The sequence below is a fragment of the Rissa tridactyla genome, chromosome 2 (genome assembly GCF_028500815.1).
Source record: "Rissa tridactyla isolate bRisTri1 chromosome 2, bRisTri1.patW.cur.20221130, whole genome shotgun sequence".
NCBI lineage: Eukaryota > Metazoa > Chordata > Aves > Charadriiformes > Laridae > Rissa > Rissa tridactyla.
The window spans coordinates 24,864,845-24,880,140 of record NC_071467.1 but is presented as its reverse complement, the minus strand read 5'-3'; the positions used below and the strand labels follow the sequence as shown (position 1 = coordinate 24,880,140).

Here is a 15,296-nt window from a genome sequence, read left to right as displayed (position 1 = left end):
TGCTTGCTGTATGGTGAAGCTCCTCAGAAGGAGAGAACTAATGTAATACTTCCCCCTAAAGAAGAGAGGCCTCACTCCCTCTCCTCCTTTTCCCCTCCTTCCCACCAAACGCTCCAGTCAGCCAGGTTGGCTCAGCTCAGGGAGCCAACTCAACAAGGAGAAGAAAGCAGATGATTTCTGGGGGATGAATGAGCTGAACCGGCTCAGAGAGAGCCACGGGCCATGCAGGACCTCGCAGCTGGGAAAAAGAGGATAAGACTTTGAGCAGCACTGAACCGTTCAAGCAGCTCTCCAGGTATTGAAACTTCAGCTTCAAAGCACAGAAGCTCAAGCTCCTATGATGTCCGACCTCTTTCCTTTGCTTTTAGGTGACCAGTGCCCTCACACGCAAAACAGGAGGCCACCAAAAGCTGGGTTGTAGCAAGGAGCAGGCAATAAGCCTGCCAGGTGAATGCCAGGCCCCTATCATGGGCAAAAATACAAATCCAGTCCAAAATTCATTTAATTTTTGCCAGCTGAAACCATTTGGTAAATCCAGCCTGATATTTTATGGCAAAAACTAAACAGCCTTGCTCTAATCCAGAGCTCCCATTTCCAGGCCCATGGCCAGTTAATACTTCATCTCTTACCGCAGCGTGACCAGCAGTGGAACAAGCACTAAACGAGTCCTGCTGGTTCTGGTCTGTCAAAAATCCCAAGCTGGAGCCTGGGGGACCACGTGAGCCGCCGCCTGCCCACCCCGCCTTCCCGCGGTTTGGTTTCCTCAGATGCTGGGGAAGATCTGTTCAAGAGATTTCAGTCTGCAGGTGCAAGTTTTGCAGCTTTATATCTGGCCCACATTTTTGATGTCAGGAAAAACATTGCAAGAAAATAACTCATTATTAAAGAGAAGAGCTCCAGAGACTTTTTTGTATTCCAGCGAAAAGGCTTTTCTTTTAGCAGGCATTTGTGTGTGGTGTTTGCAACCTAAATATCGCCAGCAGAATCTGAAAATTATATTGATTAGAAACTGGTTCTTGAAACAAATTATGTCCCTTTCTTGGCAGAGCAGTAGTGAATTCTCATCTCTGAGTTCTTCCAATCTTGTAATACATTAATTTGTTGGAACATGCTCACATCTCAAAAATCATGTCAAATCACAAATTTTAATTACACATAATTCCCATCAGTGTTTTGCTCCATAAATTAATTTCAATTACATTCAAGTTTACAGAAAACCTTTTAACCCTTATAATTTTTTATAAACCCATAGGAAGAAAAGAAGCGTTGTTCAAGAAGAAATACAGTAGTTTAAAATAAGTAATAACTTTTGCCACAGATATTTACATTTTATTTCCTGCTTTAAAGAGAAAATCCTATACCTGGTAACCCTTATTATCTCCTCCAGCCCTCCTGAATCTTGGAAACAGATTTCAGAAAGATGCTCAAGGCCAGTCATTTAAAAAAGAAACAAAACCAAATCCTTTCACACATTTGTTTCTGGGGCCACAGAATGAAAAACTGTTGGCCTCCTATTTCCATCTTTAACACACGCTCTCACTTGAGACTTCGAAAGTGACTTAAATTTGCCTTGCAAAAGAGAGATAGAGGCATGCCCTTATTCCCTGGAGAAAGCATACAAAAAGAATGTGCTTTTTTTGTTGTTATTTTAAGCTTTAGAAACTTGAACTCAAGCTGTAAGAGGGGAAAGGAAGGCCACGGCCAGGCAGCTGGTACAAGTAAGGTGCAGACACAGAGTCTTGTCCTGTGCCAGCTGGAAAAGATCCACGCTGGAAAACAACTTCACAACTCCCAGCCCTGCACCCTGGCTCCCAGGACATTGCTGCGTAGGAAAAACTGCAGCTCTTTGTGCCCTTTGTAGGGTTTGAAATGAAATTGTGTTTTGGATCTTCAGCTGTACCTATTTTAAAATGAAACAAACAAGTTTTCAGGAAAAAAATGAGACGTCATTTCCTCATATGCCACTGAAACAGAATACACAGAGCCTATGGCCCCTATCCATTACTGCGGATTAATTCAAACCTAAAAGAAGTATCTTGTCCAAGATGTAAAGACTTTTCAAGAGCACTTGCACTTGTTTCTGCAGAGGAGGTGTCTGACCCCCACTGTGTCGGCTGAGGTGGATCAGCGCAGCCAGGCAGCGGTAAATGGACCCATGGCGAATTCCCAGAAGAAGCTTTCTTGCTGGGAGGCTGGGACTGAGGGGCAGCGAGACCTCCCAGACCTGAACACAGAGCCCGTATTGCCATGGTTCCCATTGCTGCTGGCTCTTCAAATCAGTGGGGGACACTACTGTCTAATGAACAAAAAATTGTACTGTTGCTGTGACTTTTTGTGATCCTGTTTTTCTACAACCTTTCCTCATCCAGGATTACCAGCATTTAGGAAGGAGGCAGGAGTTTCCCTACTGTTCTTTTTTAGGAATATTTTTCCAAGACGCACCAAGGGAGGGAGCCTGGTACCCCATTCCCTCTGGAGAGCTTTGCACTTTCTTAACTAAAACCTTGTTTTCCTGAAAACAGAGGCTAAACCTCAGGCTATGTTATACTAACAGCTAGTATAGCCCAGCCCAGTGCAGAGGAACCTGCTGGGACGATGTAAAATATCAAGCGTGGCTCCCTAGCGCTGCCTTCACTGGGCACCACAAATGTGTGTGTGTGTGTGCGCTCATGTGCCTGTGTTTATGGCAACTGCTCTCTTCCTTCCCACTCCTCACACAAGTATTTATTTCCTTGGAAGAGAAGAGAATTAGTCTGATGGCAGAAGGTAGTCAGGATTTTCCCTCCACACATAATATAAAACACTTTGTGTGTATATGTTTGTGTATACTGTATATATGCCCACAGTGTTGATTCTTGAACAGGAAGGATCAGGGTTTTTTAAGTTTTATACATATAGCAGAATACTTTGAAGTTATTTATGAAAATTCTCCTCATTTCTAACCTTTGTCTTTAAGCATCTACACAGATCTGGGGGGCTTCAAAGGGGAATTTTTATAAACCTGTTCTGTGCCTATTTGCATTTCAAGGCAATTAAGACTCTAAAAATATCCCCAAGAGGCAATAATACTAGAAGAATGTTCCATTTCTTTAATGGTTATTTAGTTTTTCTTAAGGCTTCCTTTATCTTCAGAACACATTTGGGACAGCCATGGGATAAATTAAGTAAGATTAAATAACGCTATGACTCATCAACATACAGGGGTTCAACTAATACTTGAATATGTTCAACAAAAAGGTGCTGCTCATCCTTGTTCCAGTGCTGTTCCTCCTGTTAATTGGCATGTAAGGTGCTTTCTTCTTTCAGCTTTGACTTTTCACCGAGTCGTCTTCATTATTCAAAGTGCCATAGCGTGAACTGCGAGAATCTGGTTGTATTTTGCCTGTCAATTTTTTTCCTAAGGAAATGGGGTGAGAGAAGGGAAAAACAACAACTCTGTGAAGAATTTTAATAAAACAAATCCCCCACCAATCCATCATTTAAACATTCTTTGCTCCAATAATCATTGTTTTCATTTGACTGGTTGTAACAATAGTTTGGAAAAACTCTGAAAAATTCTTTGAAAAATCTGTTGGGAACAGGAATAGAAATTAAGGGAACAGTATATTTATTAAATATGACTAGAACACATTTGTGACTCAACTCTCCTAGGTCATCCCATTATCTGATACCTCATTTTTAAACAGAGACAGAAAAAAGCCCTACTTACCAGGAATAAGTCCACAGTCAATAAAAGGAATTTGTAAATGCTCCTCTCTCTTATTTCTTGCAATTACAAATACACCAAGGAAAGATAGGAGACACCTGCAAAATAACAGTGGCACAGTATCATTAGAAACAGTTCACTGCATCTGAGATGAGAATGTCTTTCCATGTTGCTTTTTCAAGCACTTCCAAATCCAAGCTGCTCAGTTTATAGAGAAACTTTTCTTCCTGGCAGCTCTATAAATTCATCTTGGGCTCCCTTTCAGTTTATTTTTTGCCTCCTGAAGCTTTATTATCAGTTCCAAAGGCTCTGCAGGCAAAATTACACTTTCAGCAATATATACCTAATCAAATGCCTGTGAGTGTGAGACCGCAACATTTGAATCCCTGAGCAAATCTTCGCAGAGCATCTAAGCTAGCATTCTAGCATTTACAATTTCATTAACAACTCAGTCTAGCTGCAGACAATCAACATCTCTGTTGTTTTTCTCGTTTGACTGTGTGTCTCAGGGGCAAGCTGTAAGCCAGAAGTGATGAGAAACTGCTATGCTTGGATAAATCTTCTATCCGCTCTATGTTGGACACACAACCACTAATTCCTGCCTGCCAAATACATGGGTTGAATTTGCTCATCTCCATCTTCTGTCACTTTTCCTGCAGTCAAACAGAATAGTAGTTGTGTGCACCTACTCTGGTCCGACTGCCAAGCACAAAGAGGTCTGTAGTTATCGGCATTGTGGCAAGACACCTCTAGCAGTTCTAGGAGATGCTTTTAACCATGTCACACCCGTTAACAAGTAACTGTCACCTGTCCCCAGAGTTGTTACAGTGCGGGTAGCCAGGAGAAATTTTCTGCTCTCACAACACCTAGACCCTTCTTCAAACATTTATTGTTAACAGCTTCTTAGCATGCTCTGAACTCTTCCACAGGGATGCTGTGTCTTCCTTGGCAGAGGAGGATAAGGGAGAGATATTCTACTACTGCCTTATAGGCAAGTAACTCCTATAATTGCCCATGCCCAGGGGCAGCAAAGACCCTCCGGACACGCAAGTGGAAGGTGAGATGGGAGGAGATTTCTCGCAGTTGTAAAAGCACCCCCTATAACATGATCTTTGGTGAAGAGCAGTGATTTCTCCTTCCTGCTGGAGGAACACATGCTGCTGGTTTTTCATTCTGTCATGAGACTAGTAGTTCATAAGTGTCTCACATTTTTACATATTTGGATTCAAAACCAGCCTCCAAACTCCCAAGGCACAGACATCAATCTTTCCTTTAATGTTTTTTTATCCTACTATAATGGCTATTCCATAATACTTTAATAACAAGACGGGTTTCTTCTTACTGAGAAAAGGAGGGATTCCACAAGGCAATGCTGTTTCAATGCAAACGTTAGTGGAGATTTTAGGCCGATACACTTACCCGAACAGAAACATGAACACGCTCAGCAAAGCCGCACTTTGGAATTCCTGATAAAATATGACCCCTGGAATGTGACAGAAACAAGAATTGCAGACCTTGACTGGCTTCCAAGTGATATGAATTACAGCTGGGAGGGTCAGGAACAGTGTCATGCTCAAACGGAGCAAAAAAAAAAATCCCAAATAAGGTATTAATACACATTGTGATGGGTTCACTTTATGTGCCCATATTCCATTACCTAGGCTTTCTCAAGATACTGCATGGGACTGGAGAAGATTTAGTCTATCAGGTTGAAGCATGTGCTGTGTTAGTAACTGCACAGATGCAGGTATTTTTTGCACTGTCAGCAACAGTTTTTATGCAGGTCAAACTCAGGGTCTTATTCACAAGAAGAGTCATAGCAATATAGCTAACAGGCTCTTCATGGATTTAGTTAAGCCACTCCAATAGACCATGTGGACATCTTAACTCCAACTGGGAACAGGTTTTTGATAACTAGCTGTGTCCCTGATGTTTACATCAAGTTAAGAGTTCCAGCAGCCAAGTTTGCCAAATCTTTCTAGCTGAAGGGATCAATAGCTCTTTCTGGTCACCCCTCTTCCAGGAATTAGCACCTCCACAGTGGAGGTGACAGAACCAGATGTATATCTGGCTCTCAGCTGCCCTAACTCACAGCCAAGTATATTAGCTTTAAACCACTGATGAGCATAGTTTTGCTTAGAAACGGCAGAGCGTGAACCAGTGCAGCTGAAGTGTGACTGTATCTTCAAAGGCTGTAACTTGGGATGAGGGAATCATGAGACAAGGTGTCTTCTACGAGCAGCCCAGAAAGATTCAGCAGAGGTTGTTCTTCTAAGCCCTCCGCTGGTTTGACTAACCTGGTGCAAATGCATGTGTATCCATTCTCAAAGCTATTAAGCCATTCCTGAATAGGTACTTGATCTTTTAAAGCAGCCCAAGGCCAAATTCCCCATATGGTGACAAGAATGCAACCCCCTTTTGGCACAAGTCTCCTCTCAGTCACAAAGTGTAGGTCTCTTCTAACACAGGTGCTGAGGCAATCTGTGCGTGAAGCTAACTCTCCTTCTCATTAATGGCAGCTCTGCATGAGAAACTCCGGCACAGCAATGACAGGAAAGCCCCCAGTGTGTGTTAAAATGAGTCATAAATGTTCTAACAACATGATTATTTTGGCTCATTGCTGATACAGCATCTTAGTCGTCCTCCCTGCTCATGTTATTACGCTGCGCATCATTCCCAAGATTTGCAGTCCCTCTTTAACAGCACCGAGTTCGAAGTTCTCACCCAGAATAAAATGTTAAATGCTTAAAAGGTCTTTGGAGTCATTTTAGTTCCTTCACTTAACCTAGAATTCCACCTTCTGAAACTGAACATACACTAACTACTACGAAGCACAGCTGGTTGTCATTTGAGTAGTTTGCCAGGCTGTTAAAATTACTCTACCAGTTCGGATATGGAGAGGCTGGTGTGCACATGGTAAATGCATTTGCTGGCCGTCAAGATGAGGCTAGGATAAATGCAGGTACTTCTAGTAAGCCAGCAATGCACAGTAAACTGTATGTATAAATTCTGGAAATGCTAGAATTTTATTATTTTTATTTTGCTTCGAAAGTTGGGAAATTATTCATTTTTCAGAACTTAAACACCTGTCTCTTAGGGAAAACTTCTTTTTGCGAAGATAAACATGACTGGTTTTTGTTCCTGTTCACAGGCAGTTATTCTTGAAAACCTGACGTTTAGAAAATCATTCTGTAGAGGCAGAAGGCCAGAAACAAACCTGAAATGATGGCACTGGTGGTGAAGAACACAAAATTAATGGGCACAACTGCTGTCGCTTCATACAGATGCATTGCTTGATTCAAGAACCTGGAAGACAAGTGTTATTGCACCTCGTGCCTACAGGAGGTTCATTGCACTTTAAGTCAGGTTAAGCCACTTTATGTCAGCTTAACAATAAGTGTGACCATTTCTTACCACAATAGCAAGTAGCCCTGCACAGATGCTTATGTCTGTTGAATTTACCTTCTGGGTTTGACTCTGCAGAGTACAAACAAATAGGTGAAAGCAAGAAGGTTGCTGTGGATTCTTCTGGCCATAGGCTGTCATTGGAGAGTCCTTTGAAGCACTGTTGGAAAAATTTTGTCTGCCACAGATAAGGGAGGAATGCTAGGGTATTACTGCTTATGGTCTGCATTGGTTCTTGGAAGCAGTGCTGCCTGCGAGCAGCCAGGGACAAGTTGCTCTAATTTAAACAGGTTGTGTAAGGGTATATTTCCAGCACAGACATGAACACGCAAGTCCTCGTAGGAACCGTTTCACTTTACTGAAGTCCACATTGCTGCTACTGCTCAATCCAACTTGGCTAAAACACATATTTGTGTGTTTATCCATGCAATCATACCCCAGTCACACTCTGTCCTGCCGGGAAAGTCCAGGAAGGTGGCTCCAAGCATGTGCTCCTTGGGTTGGAAACTCTCTGCTGTGTTCCTCAGAAAGGCAACACAAACCCTCACCAGAATCACGAGCAAGAGTGTGCAGGAGCGTACACTGCACACAAACCTGCAGGACTAAGACACTGGCCATGGAGAAGCCCGCCCAGTCTTCATCAGACGATGAAAAAGGCAAAACAATTAACCCACTTGTACAGAGACCAGAGCTATCAACATTTACACACAGGGTGATGAATCATGAGTGTGAACTCTCGGATGCACTGGTAGATACTCTGTTATGTGAACGGTACATTTCAGACCAAAAGAGAAAAATCAGGAGGCTGCAGAGTGTGTTCAAAACCTATAAAAAGAACCACACTTAAATGTTTCACTGGTACAATACATGTGCACAGTAAAAATCCAAGCTTGGATCTGTTTTAGCCATTAAAGTAATTGCATGGTTATTTTAGCAACTGTTGAACAGTCTCCATGGTGCTTTAAAAATAAAGAAATCCTACATATCCACAGGATAGTCAGGATTTTGAAGTCATTGAAAACACCTCATTATTTTCTCCCATTTGCAACAAACTTGGTCACAGGGACTAAAACAGTGATACCAAGGCCTAGCATTGCATCCAGGAGGATGTTGCAGCACAGGCTGTTCTGAGCTAACACACAACAGTCCAATAAAATAAGAGAGGAAACAAATAAAATGAAAAATTTAGACTGACAACACTGTGTCTGTTAGAAAACGTGTCCAACAAAGAAGGCAGAAAGAGACACAGGGAGCGAAAGAGCCCAGGGAATGAAATGGGCACATTTCACTTCTGTTTTAATTTTGACCCAGCAAATGAAAGAAATAAAAAACTGCCAAGAAGGAGAGGTTAATTCAGCAGCTTCCTATTCACCAAGTTTTTATTTCCTATTTTAAATGCCCTGAGCTGTTCTCCCAGCGAAGACAAGCTGGATGTAAATCAGTCTATAATCTGTTACAGGGGAGTTCTTGAGTCAGCCATGGAGAGTCACTGCATAATAACGCATGGACTTTCTGATTCCACATGGGAATGGTATGTTCTGCCACGAGAAAGCTGGGTTGGCTCTTCTACTGGAAAAAAATCATGCAAGTAAACACTCAGATTCGCACTGGAGCAGTCTAGATGAGATTACTGAATGATGCTATCAGCACCTGAAGCAGAGGGACCGGCGTAAAGGGAATGGACTCTCTGTTCAGCTGCAAGTCATATTTTACCATGCTGCCACCCCCAGCAATCTGCGAAGGCAGCATAAAACAATCACTTAACAGGCCAGAGGCCAGCAGGCAAAACTCACATGTCCCCTGCTCACCAAAAGTTAACTATTTCCTAAAAAGGTACAGACATACAGGGTAGCAAAGCGCAACATGCAGATTTAACAGAGGCAGGGAGAAAGTTGGGGTAAGCTCTATTTTTTGGTCTGATGGGTGACATAAGCTAGGGGAAACAGATGCACAATGAGGGTAAACACGGCCATTTGGTTATTCAGCGATGAAGGTTGCTAAAAGTAACAAAAAAATATATTACATAAACATAAATTTCATTTCATGAGTTCAAAACCTGTGCCAAAACTAGAACTAAAATTGGTAAGACCTTGTATAAGGTGATAATGACATGAGGTAGCATCTGTGTAATTAATCAATTATAAACTGAGAAATAAAGCCTAAATAAACAACACAATCAGCTGTAGGCAATTCATGCATCTGCCAAGGCTCTGCTAGGAATTTGTTGCCTTTAAGTGCAACTTGGATCTGGAGTCGATATCAGTACTGAAAAAAAACAGATAAATGGGTACAAATGTTAGGAGATGAGTAGAAACTCACTTACTTGACTTGGAAAGCACAAGAAGTTGCCATTAAAACAATCATGATATAGAAAACTGGATAAGTTAGCTGCATTTTCCCCTTTGCAGAGAGTGTTATCATGCTGGCCACAGCCTTCACAGCAATGACAGTCAGCGATGCTGAAAGGGAAAGGGAGAGATTAGCGGGGCAGGATTCACAGCAGGGACCTCAGAGCATCCAGGAGGGAGGACAAGGTGCCAGGTCAGAGCCACAGAGCTGATCACCTAAAGACACACTGTGGCAGGATTTGGGCACCTAAAGCCAAGCGTTTGATTTTACAAATGCTCACTAAGTTACTGCCTAAATTCAGAGTGGCCTTAACTCCATGTGTGCTTTGTGTTTTCCCTTGCAAGTTCTCGTAGCACTGAGGTCTGCAGCAACCCTGCACCTACCAAAGTTTCCCCATTTTCAACCAGGTAACTGAGGTTAGCGTCAGATAAAATCTTGCAAGGTAGGACTCTGTGTGCATGTGTGAGAGAGGTTAAGCTCAGGTAGAAGAAAGAACTGGATCCATTTCCCATTGCTGGGCAGATCCTAAACACTGGACTACCAGATGGTGGTGGTACAACAGACTCCACGTCTTTCAGACATACTTTATCCTCCAGCTGCTAATTTGGAGCTCATGTTGCATTATTCAGGGAGGTCTGAGAAGTCTCGCTATCTGCTCAAAGTAGCTGGGACACCTCCTAATAGCAGCCTGCACACGATACCAGCAGCCTAAAATAACTCCTCACCCTCAGGGTTTCTCTGCTGAGGTGGGAAATAGCTAAAGCTGGCCACAGATGACTTTTGGGGTCGCATCACGAAGCCCCCCACTGGTTTTGTACAGGGGGCAGTAAACCAACACAGGGGTCTGTGTTTCATTTCAGGGGCCAGGCTCTTAAGACCATTATTGGATTTAGCCCACTGAATAGAATATTTTAGTAGTTTGTTTTCAATCCATTTAGTCACTGTCATTGCATCACCACAAACAAATCTCAGAAGGCAGGCAATGGTTTTAATACATGTCGCCAGTTCAGAGAAGTCTTGCAATATACATCTTCTAGAAAAGGGACTGACAGTTCAGCTAAGAATTACTTTAGATTTCCTTTTGCAGTGCGCTCTTTGTTGAAGCTAACGCAAGTATGCTGTGATTCCTGCAAGTAAAATGTACCAAATTCAAAAGAAACAAAAAATGATAAGACGAGTCAGGGTGTGGAGATGACCTTTGAAAAAAAGGTAATTAATCGTCAGGAGCACTGTCCCCCAGCTGGGATCCAGTTCCAGCCTCTCCCAGTGTTGGATTTCGGTGGTCTGATTCATCCTCCTGTAACTGCAAAATTCAGATTGGCAAGAGGAGCTGCACTGTGCAAAAAGTTCAGGCCAAGGCTTGGGAGAAAAGGTGGGGGAAGGAGAATAGATTCAAGTCTGTGGTTTTGATTGCAAGCATTTTTCTTACAGCAAGTCCAAAAGTTCAGGGGGAGTTTAGGAGTTGCATACATCTTGTGATGATCCTGTTTTCATGACAACCTTTCCACCTAGTACTTCTTGCTCTGTAATGGAAATAGGTGGAGCGGTTTAACAAACCTAGCAGTAAAAGTGAGCAGAGGAGGTCAAACCCTGGCCTGCAGTCATGCTAATCGTATGACAAAAAGCCAAAAAATACACTCAAGACCCAACAAGCAGCCTACATAAAAATTGAGATTTGCACTCTAATGTGGGGGAGTTACTATTTTAAAAGAACACTTACAGGTAAAAATTAGTAGTTTGAATTGTCCAACTAAAGGTAAAGATTGGTGAAAACTTGTTTCTGACGAAAGGGCAGTTTCCATCCCTTATTATTTTAACAAAGCAAAAAAGAAAGCATCAGGGGTTTTTTGTTTGGTTGGTTGGGTTGGGTTTTTTGAAAAGCTGAATGATCTTTTTTCTTAAAGTAGCCCTGGAATAAATTTCAAAACCTAGGTAATGGTTTTCCTATCTCTGATAGAATAACCCCCCTGCGAGGCTAGTGTGACAAATGATGTCACTTTCCAGCTGTTAGGGCAGGAAACTCAGAAATCCCACTTTAATCTGAAATATTTCCCCCCAAACTTATGATAACTCCCAGTATATACATGAGGTAAGGTAATTCTCACCAAATGAATTTGCAGAGTTTTACTAAGCAAAACATTTGCAAATTTTAGAATCACGTCTGTATTTTTTTCATAATGAAAGTAGCTTTCATATCCATTGAAGCACAAAGGCTGCCTTCTTTTTAAAGAAACTGTTCTACCTTTCGTTTACATCTCTCCAAACCCTCCACCAGGAATGTATCTGTGCAGATATAAGAAAACGCAGAAATCCCCTTCCATGAGCTGCAACTGAGAATTTTCTGCTTGGAGACCCCAAGCCTCGTCCACCCGTCCCACAGCCAGGGCTCTCTGAGGACAGCGCGTGTGCCAGACGGCTGGGAGCAGAGCTGCTGGGACCTCTCTCAGCCCCTCTCTCATCACTTTGCTCAGCAGAAAGGTCGGAGAGCAAGAAGGCGGCTCCAAGTGTAGCTTTGTGGGGACTGCCAGGCACCAGGACTGGGAACCAGAGCCAGCCACAGTTCTGGGTTTCCTGCTTGAGGGAAATGTCAGTATTTCAAAAGTTCCCATGAACCAGGATTTGTTTGTTTGTGTCTTTTTTAATAGAGCAGAAATAATGACACATTTTTCCTGAAGCTGCATATGCTCACCAAAATGTCAGCAGCCACCAGCTGAAATTGTTATTTTTGGTTGATTGCAGCCTGACCACTAAACTGCAGTTAGCGCCTGCTGCGGCATGGGTTTGCAGCCCTGCTGCTGTTCAGCAGCTCCATGCGTCCCTTTGGCACGGGTGGCATCAGGGCTGTCAGGCTACATGGCAAAAGAAGCACACAGGGCTACGCAGCTCAATGGCCCAGGTCTCCCAGAGCCATGTGTTGACCTTGCTTGGGGCAGTCATCATGGTGGGTCTGCCCAGATCTGCAGCAGTCAAGTGTAGAAGCCCATCTGGGGATCTCCAGGCTTCCAGCTCTACAACAAGGAGGCTGGACCTGGCTTGTCTCTCAGGAGCATGCAGTGCTTCACGCTCCTCATGGGAGGGTAAGAAGCTGAAGAGAAGCTCAAGGAAGCTCTGCTGAAGCTCCTAGGCTCCGTGCTAGGACCTGAGTCTGGCTGGACTCGCACTTCACTCCTCCAAACCAAGAGCAGTCAAACAGTTAAAGCTAAGGCTTTGGGGGCTCTTCCATCTCTGCTTTATGCAGGGACGATGGAAATCCTTCAAGGCTTCTGGAGAGCTACAGATCCTGATGTTCCTAGTGCTGGGAAACTTAAATGGGAAGACTGTCACGAAAAAGTTGATCTGGAAGCCTGAGCGTTTCAGCTGGGTAAGAAACCAGTCAGGGATCTGAAGGAAGGCAGTTAATAAATCTGTGAGGGTTTTTCACATTCAGTTAAATCCAAATTGTGTAACTGGCAAACTTTGGTGAAATTCTATTTTATCAAAACACTCATGACCATTAGTGATGACTCATGACCAAGGCTCCATTAGAAATGTGTGTTATAGGTCTTTGCAGACTGATACATGCACCCACTGAACTCAGTGAAAATATAACCATTTACTTCAATGGCACAGTTCAAGCACCTTTCACTTCAACCGAAGAAATGTGGTGTCCCATTAGGGTTTCATGGTGAAGTGACAAGGCAAGGACGGCAGAAGACACAGGGTGGTAATAAATTCTTAATATAGCCCTGCAAGTGGTGGAGCTTTAGAGATAGACTCCTGAGATTTTTCAAAACTGATTCAAGTTTAACTTTATTGAAAGCTGCCTGATAAGATGACCTGGGTATTGATTGCGGCAATGTTAATCAAAAGGCAAGCTTCAGTGGCCCACTGAGTTCTTGCTATGTTTCTGGAAAGGTGGTAAAGTATGAAATGTTGGGTGTGCAAACAGGCATAGATAATTCAAAGAAAAGTTCCTGTACAGTCACAGCATATCACTGCATGTGCTTACAGAGTGCTTACAAGGTCTTAAACTGCTCTGTTTTAAAGAACTGATTTTCATGGCTAGCCTGCCCTCCAAAACAAAATTTCAAACAGTCCCCTTTCCCAGGATCTAAAGATAAAGCATTGTTTTAAAAAAGCTACAGAATACCATTGCACACAGCATATTAATTTTAGGAAATCTGTAAAAAGAGATAGTGCCAGCAATAAGCATAGAAACTATGTTTCATAATCGGCTTTCCTCTTCAAAAAGAGACCACAGTAAAAGTCACGTGAAATGTTTCAATGATTCTCCTTCAGCACGCTGCTTTGAAATGGCCCTAATCTAAACTAGCTGGGGAGACCGAGTGACAAGGAATTATCAAGTAACAGACAGGGACATTAAAGTGAATAATATGTTCTTACCCAGTAGTGCTACCATCATTAACAAAACCACGATGTGCTTCACAGCCTTTTGTTTGTAAAAATAGAGGAGAATGCAGAATGTTATAATTTCTAAGATCTGAAAATAAAAGGGAAGAAAGTTAGAGCTGTGAAACTATGTAATAAATGCTTAATTCAAAGTCTTTGAGATGTCACATTCATTTTCTCTGCTCTAAGAGTTCAGAGGAGAATTATTTTATTAAGCATCTTCTGCTAAAAATTAACCTTATTACCAGTTGACTGAGCTATCGAACAGTTGTTGTCATTTATCTTTCCTATTATAGCAAGAGTTAAACTTTGAGCATTTCTTATTCTTTAGGTTTTCATTTTGCACTTCGAGCTATATTTTGTCACTGGTGACATTTTTAATGTGACAGCAAAGATACCCATGTTTATTAGTAATAGTTCTTACAGAAACTGTGTTTATAATTCCTATGGCGTAAAGCACTTACCTCGTGGAAGAGCAGTCTCTCCTTCTAGCTGTGGTATTCCTAGTGTCACTCTTTGTGAGATGCAAGCTTATTTTTGCTACCCTCTTTGCCCTTCTCCCCTGTCCTACTAAAAAAAATCCCCCCAAACACTGTCCTTCTGTTCAAAATTTCTGCCATACGTTGTAAGGAGGAAAACATTTATTTCAGTGGTGGTTCTCAAATCCCAGGTACCAGTCAAGAGCTTACCTTGAAAAGCTCAATGACACAGTAGAAGACCACACTGCAGGACATCTGCAGCTGCTGCAGCAGCTTTACCTATACTGTGCATGGTCCAAACTTGCTCCTTCAAGAACATCTGACAGCTAAATAGCAGACAGTTAAATTTACTGACTTGCTGTTCATGTGTCTCTTTGCAGATTCCCTTAGTACCTCCTGCCTTTTGCCATCTCAGAAGCATGGGTATTCTCCCTCCTACCCACACAGCCCAAATACCCCTCTACGCCTAAAGAAAACCGCAAGTGCAAAACCCAAAAACTTTCTATGAAGCCCAGAACAGTTACAAGAGCAGGGATGATGGACCTCTGCACTGAGAGGTGCTCAGAAGCCTGGTAGCCTTGGAGACAGCAAGAAGAAAGAGAAGTTCATTTGTGCATATTGGAAAGTAATCAAATGGGGGAAATAAGATAGAAAGTGAGATTGTCATCATCAATGAATCCAGTTTTTGTCATTTTTTACCAACAAAAGAAGTCATAGAAGTACTTCATGTCTATCTCCTTGGTTTCATCACCAACATACCAATTTGTGTTTTATAATGCTTCTCCAGTCTTAAACCAGCAGTCACCGTAAGGCAGCACTAGACTTGAAAAGACCTGGGTGTTGCGCTGATGAACTTTCCAAAGAAGTGAATGAACAGTTACAGCAGCGGTTGTATAATGTAAGATAGGCCATTCCTCATTTTGAAGAGTGACTGCAGCAGGGAAGAGTCATCAGCTACATACTAAAAT

General features: G+C 42.5%; 1 protein-coding gene across 1 annotated transcript in view; it reads right to left on the bottom strand.

The window, feature by feature from the left end:
• Window positions 1-2,978: 2,978 nt before the first annotated feature.
• NIPAL2 (NIPA like domain containing 2) overlaps window positions 2,979-15,296 on the bottom strand; it is a 51,105-nt gene continuing 38,787 nt past the window's right edge. The window contains exons 6-11 of the mRNA XM_054191935.1: window positions 13,844-13,940; window positions 9,435-9,570; window positions 6,924-7,012; window positions 5,126-5,189; window positions 3,710-3,804; window positions 2,979-3,397 (exon numbers count right to left, since the gene is read on the bottom strand). Of these exons, the coding sequence (XP_054047910.1) occupies window positions 3,303-3,397; window positions 3,710-3,804; window positions 5,126-5,189; window positions 6,924-7,012; window positions 9,435-9,570; window positions 13,844-13,940 (576 nt within the window). The 3' untranslated portion in view covers window positions 2,979-3,302. The remainder of the gene's footprint in view (window positions 3,398-3,709; window positions 3,805-5,125; window positions 5,190-6,923; window positions 7,013-9,434; window positions 9,571-13,843; window positions 13,941-15,296) is intronic.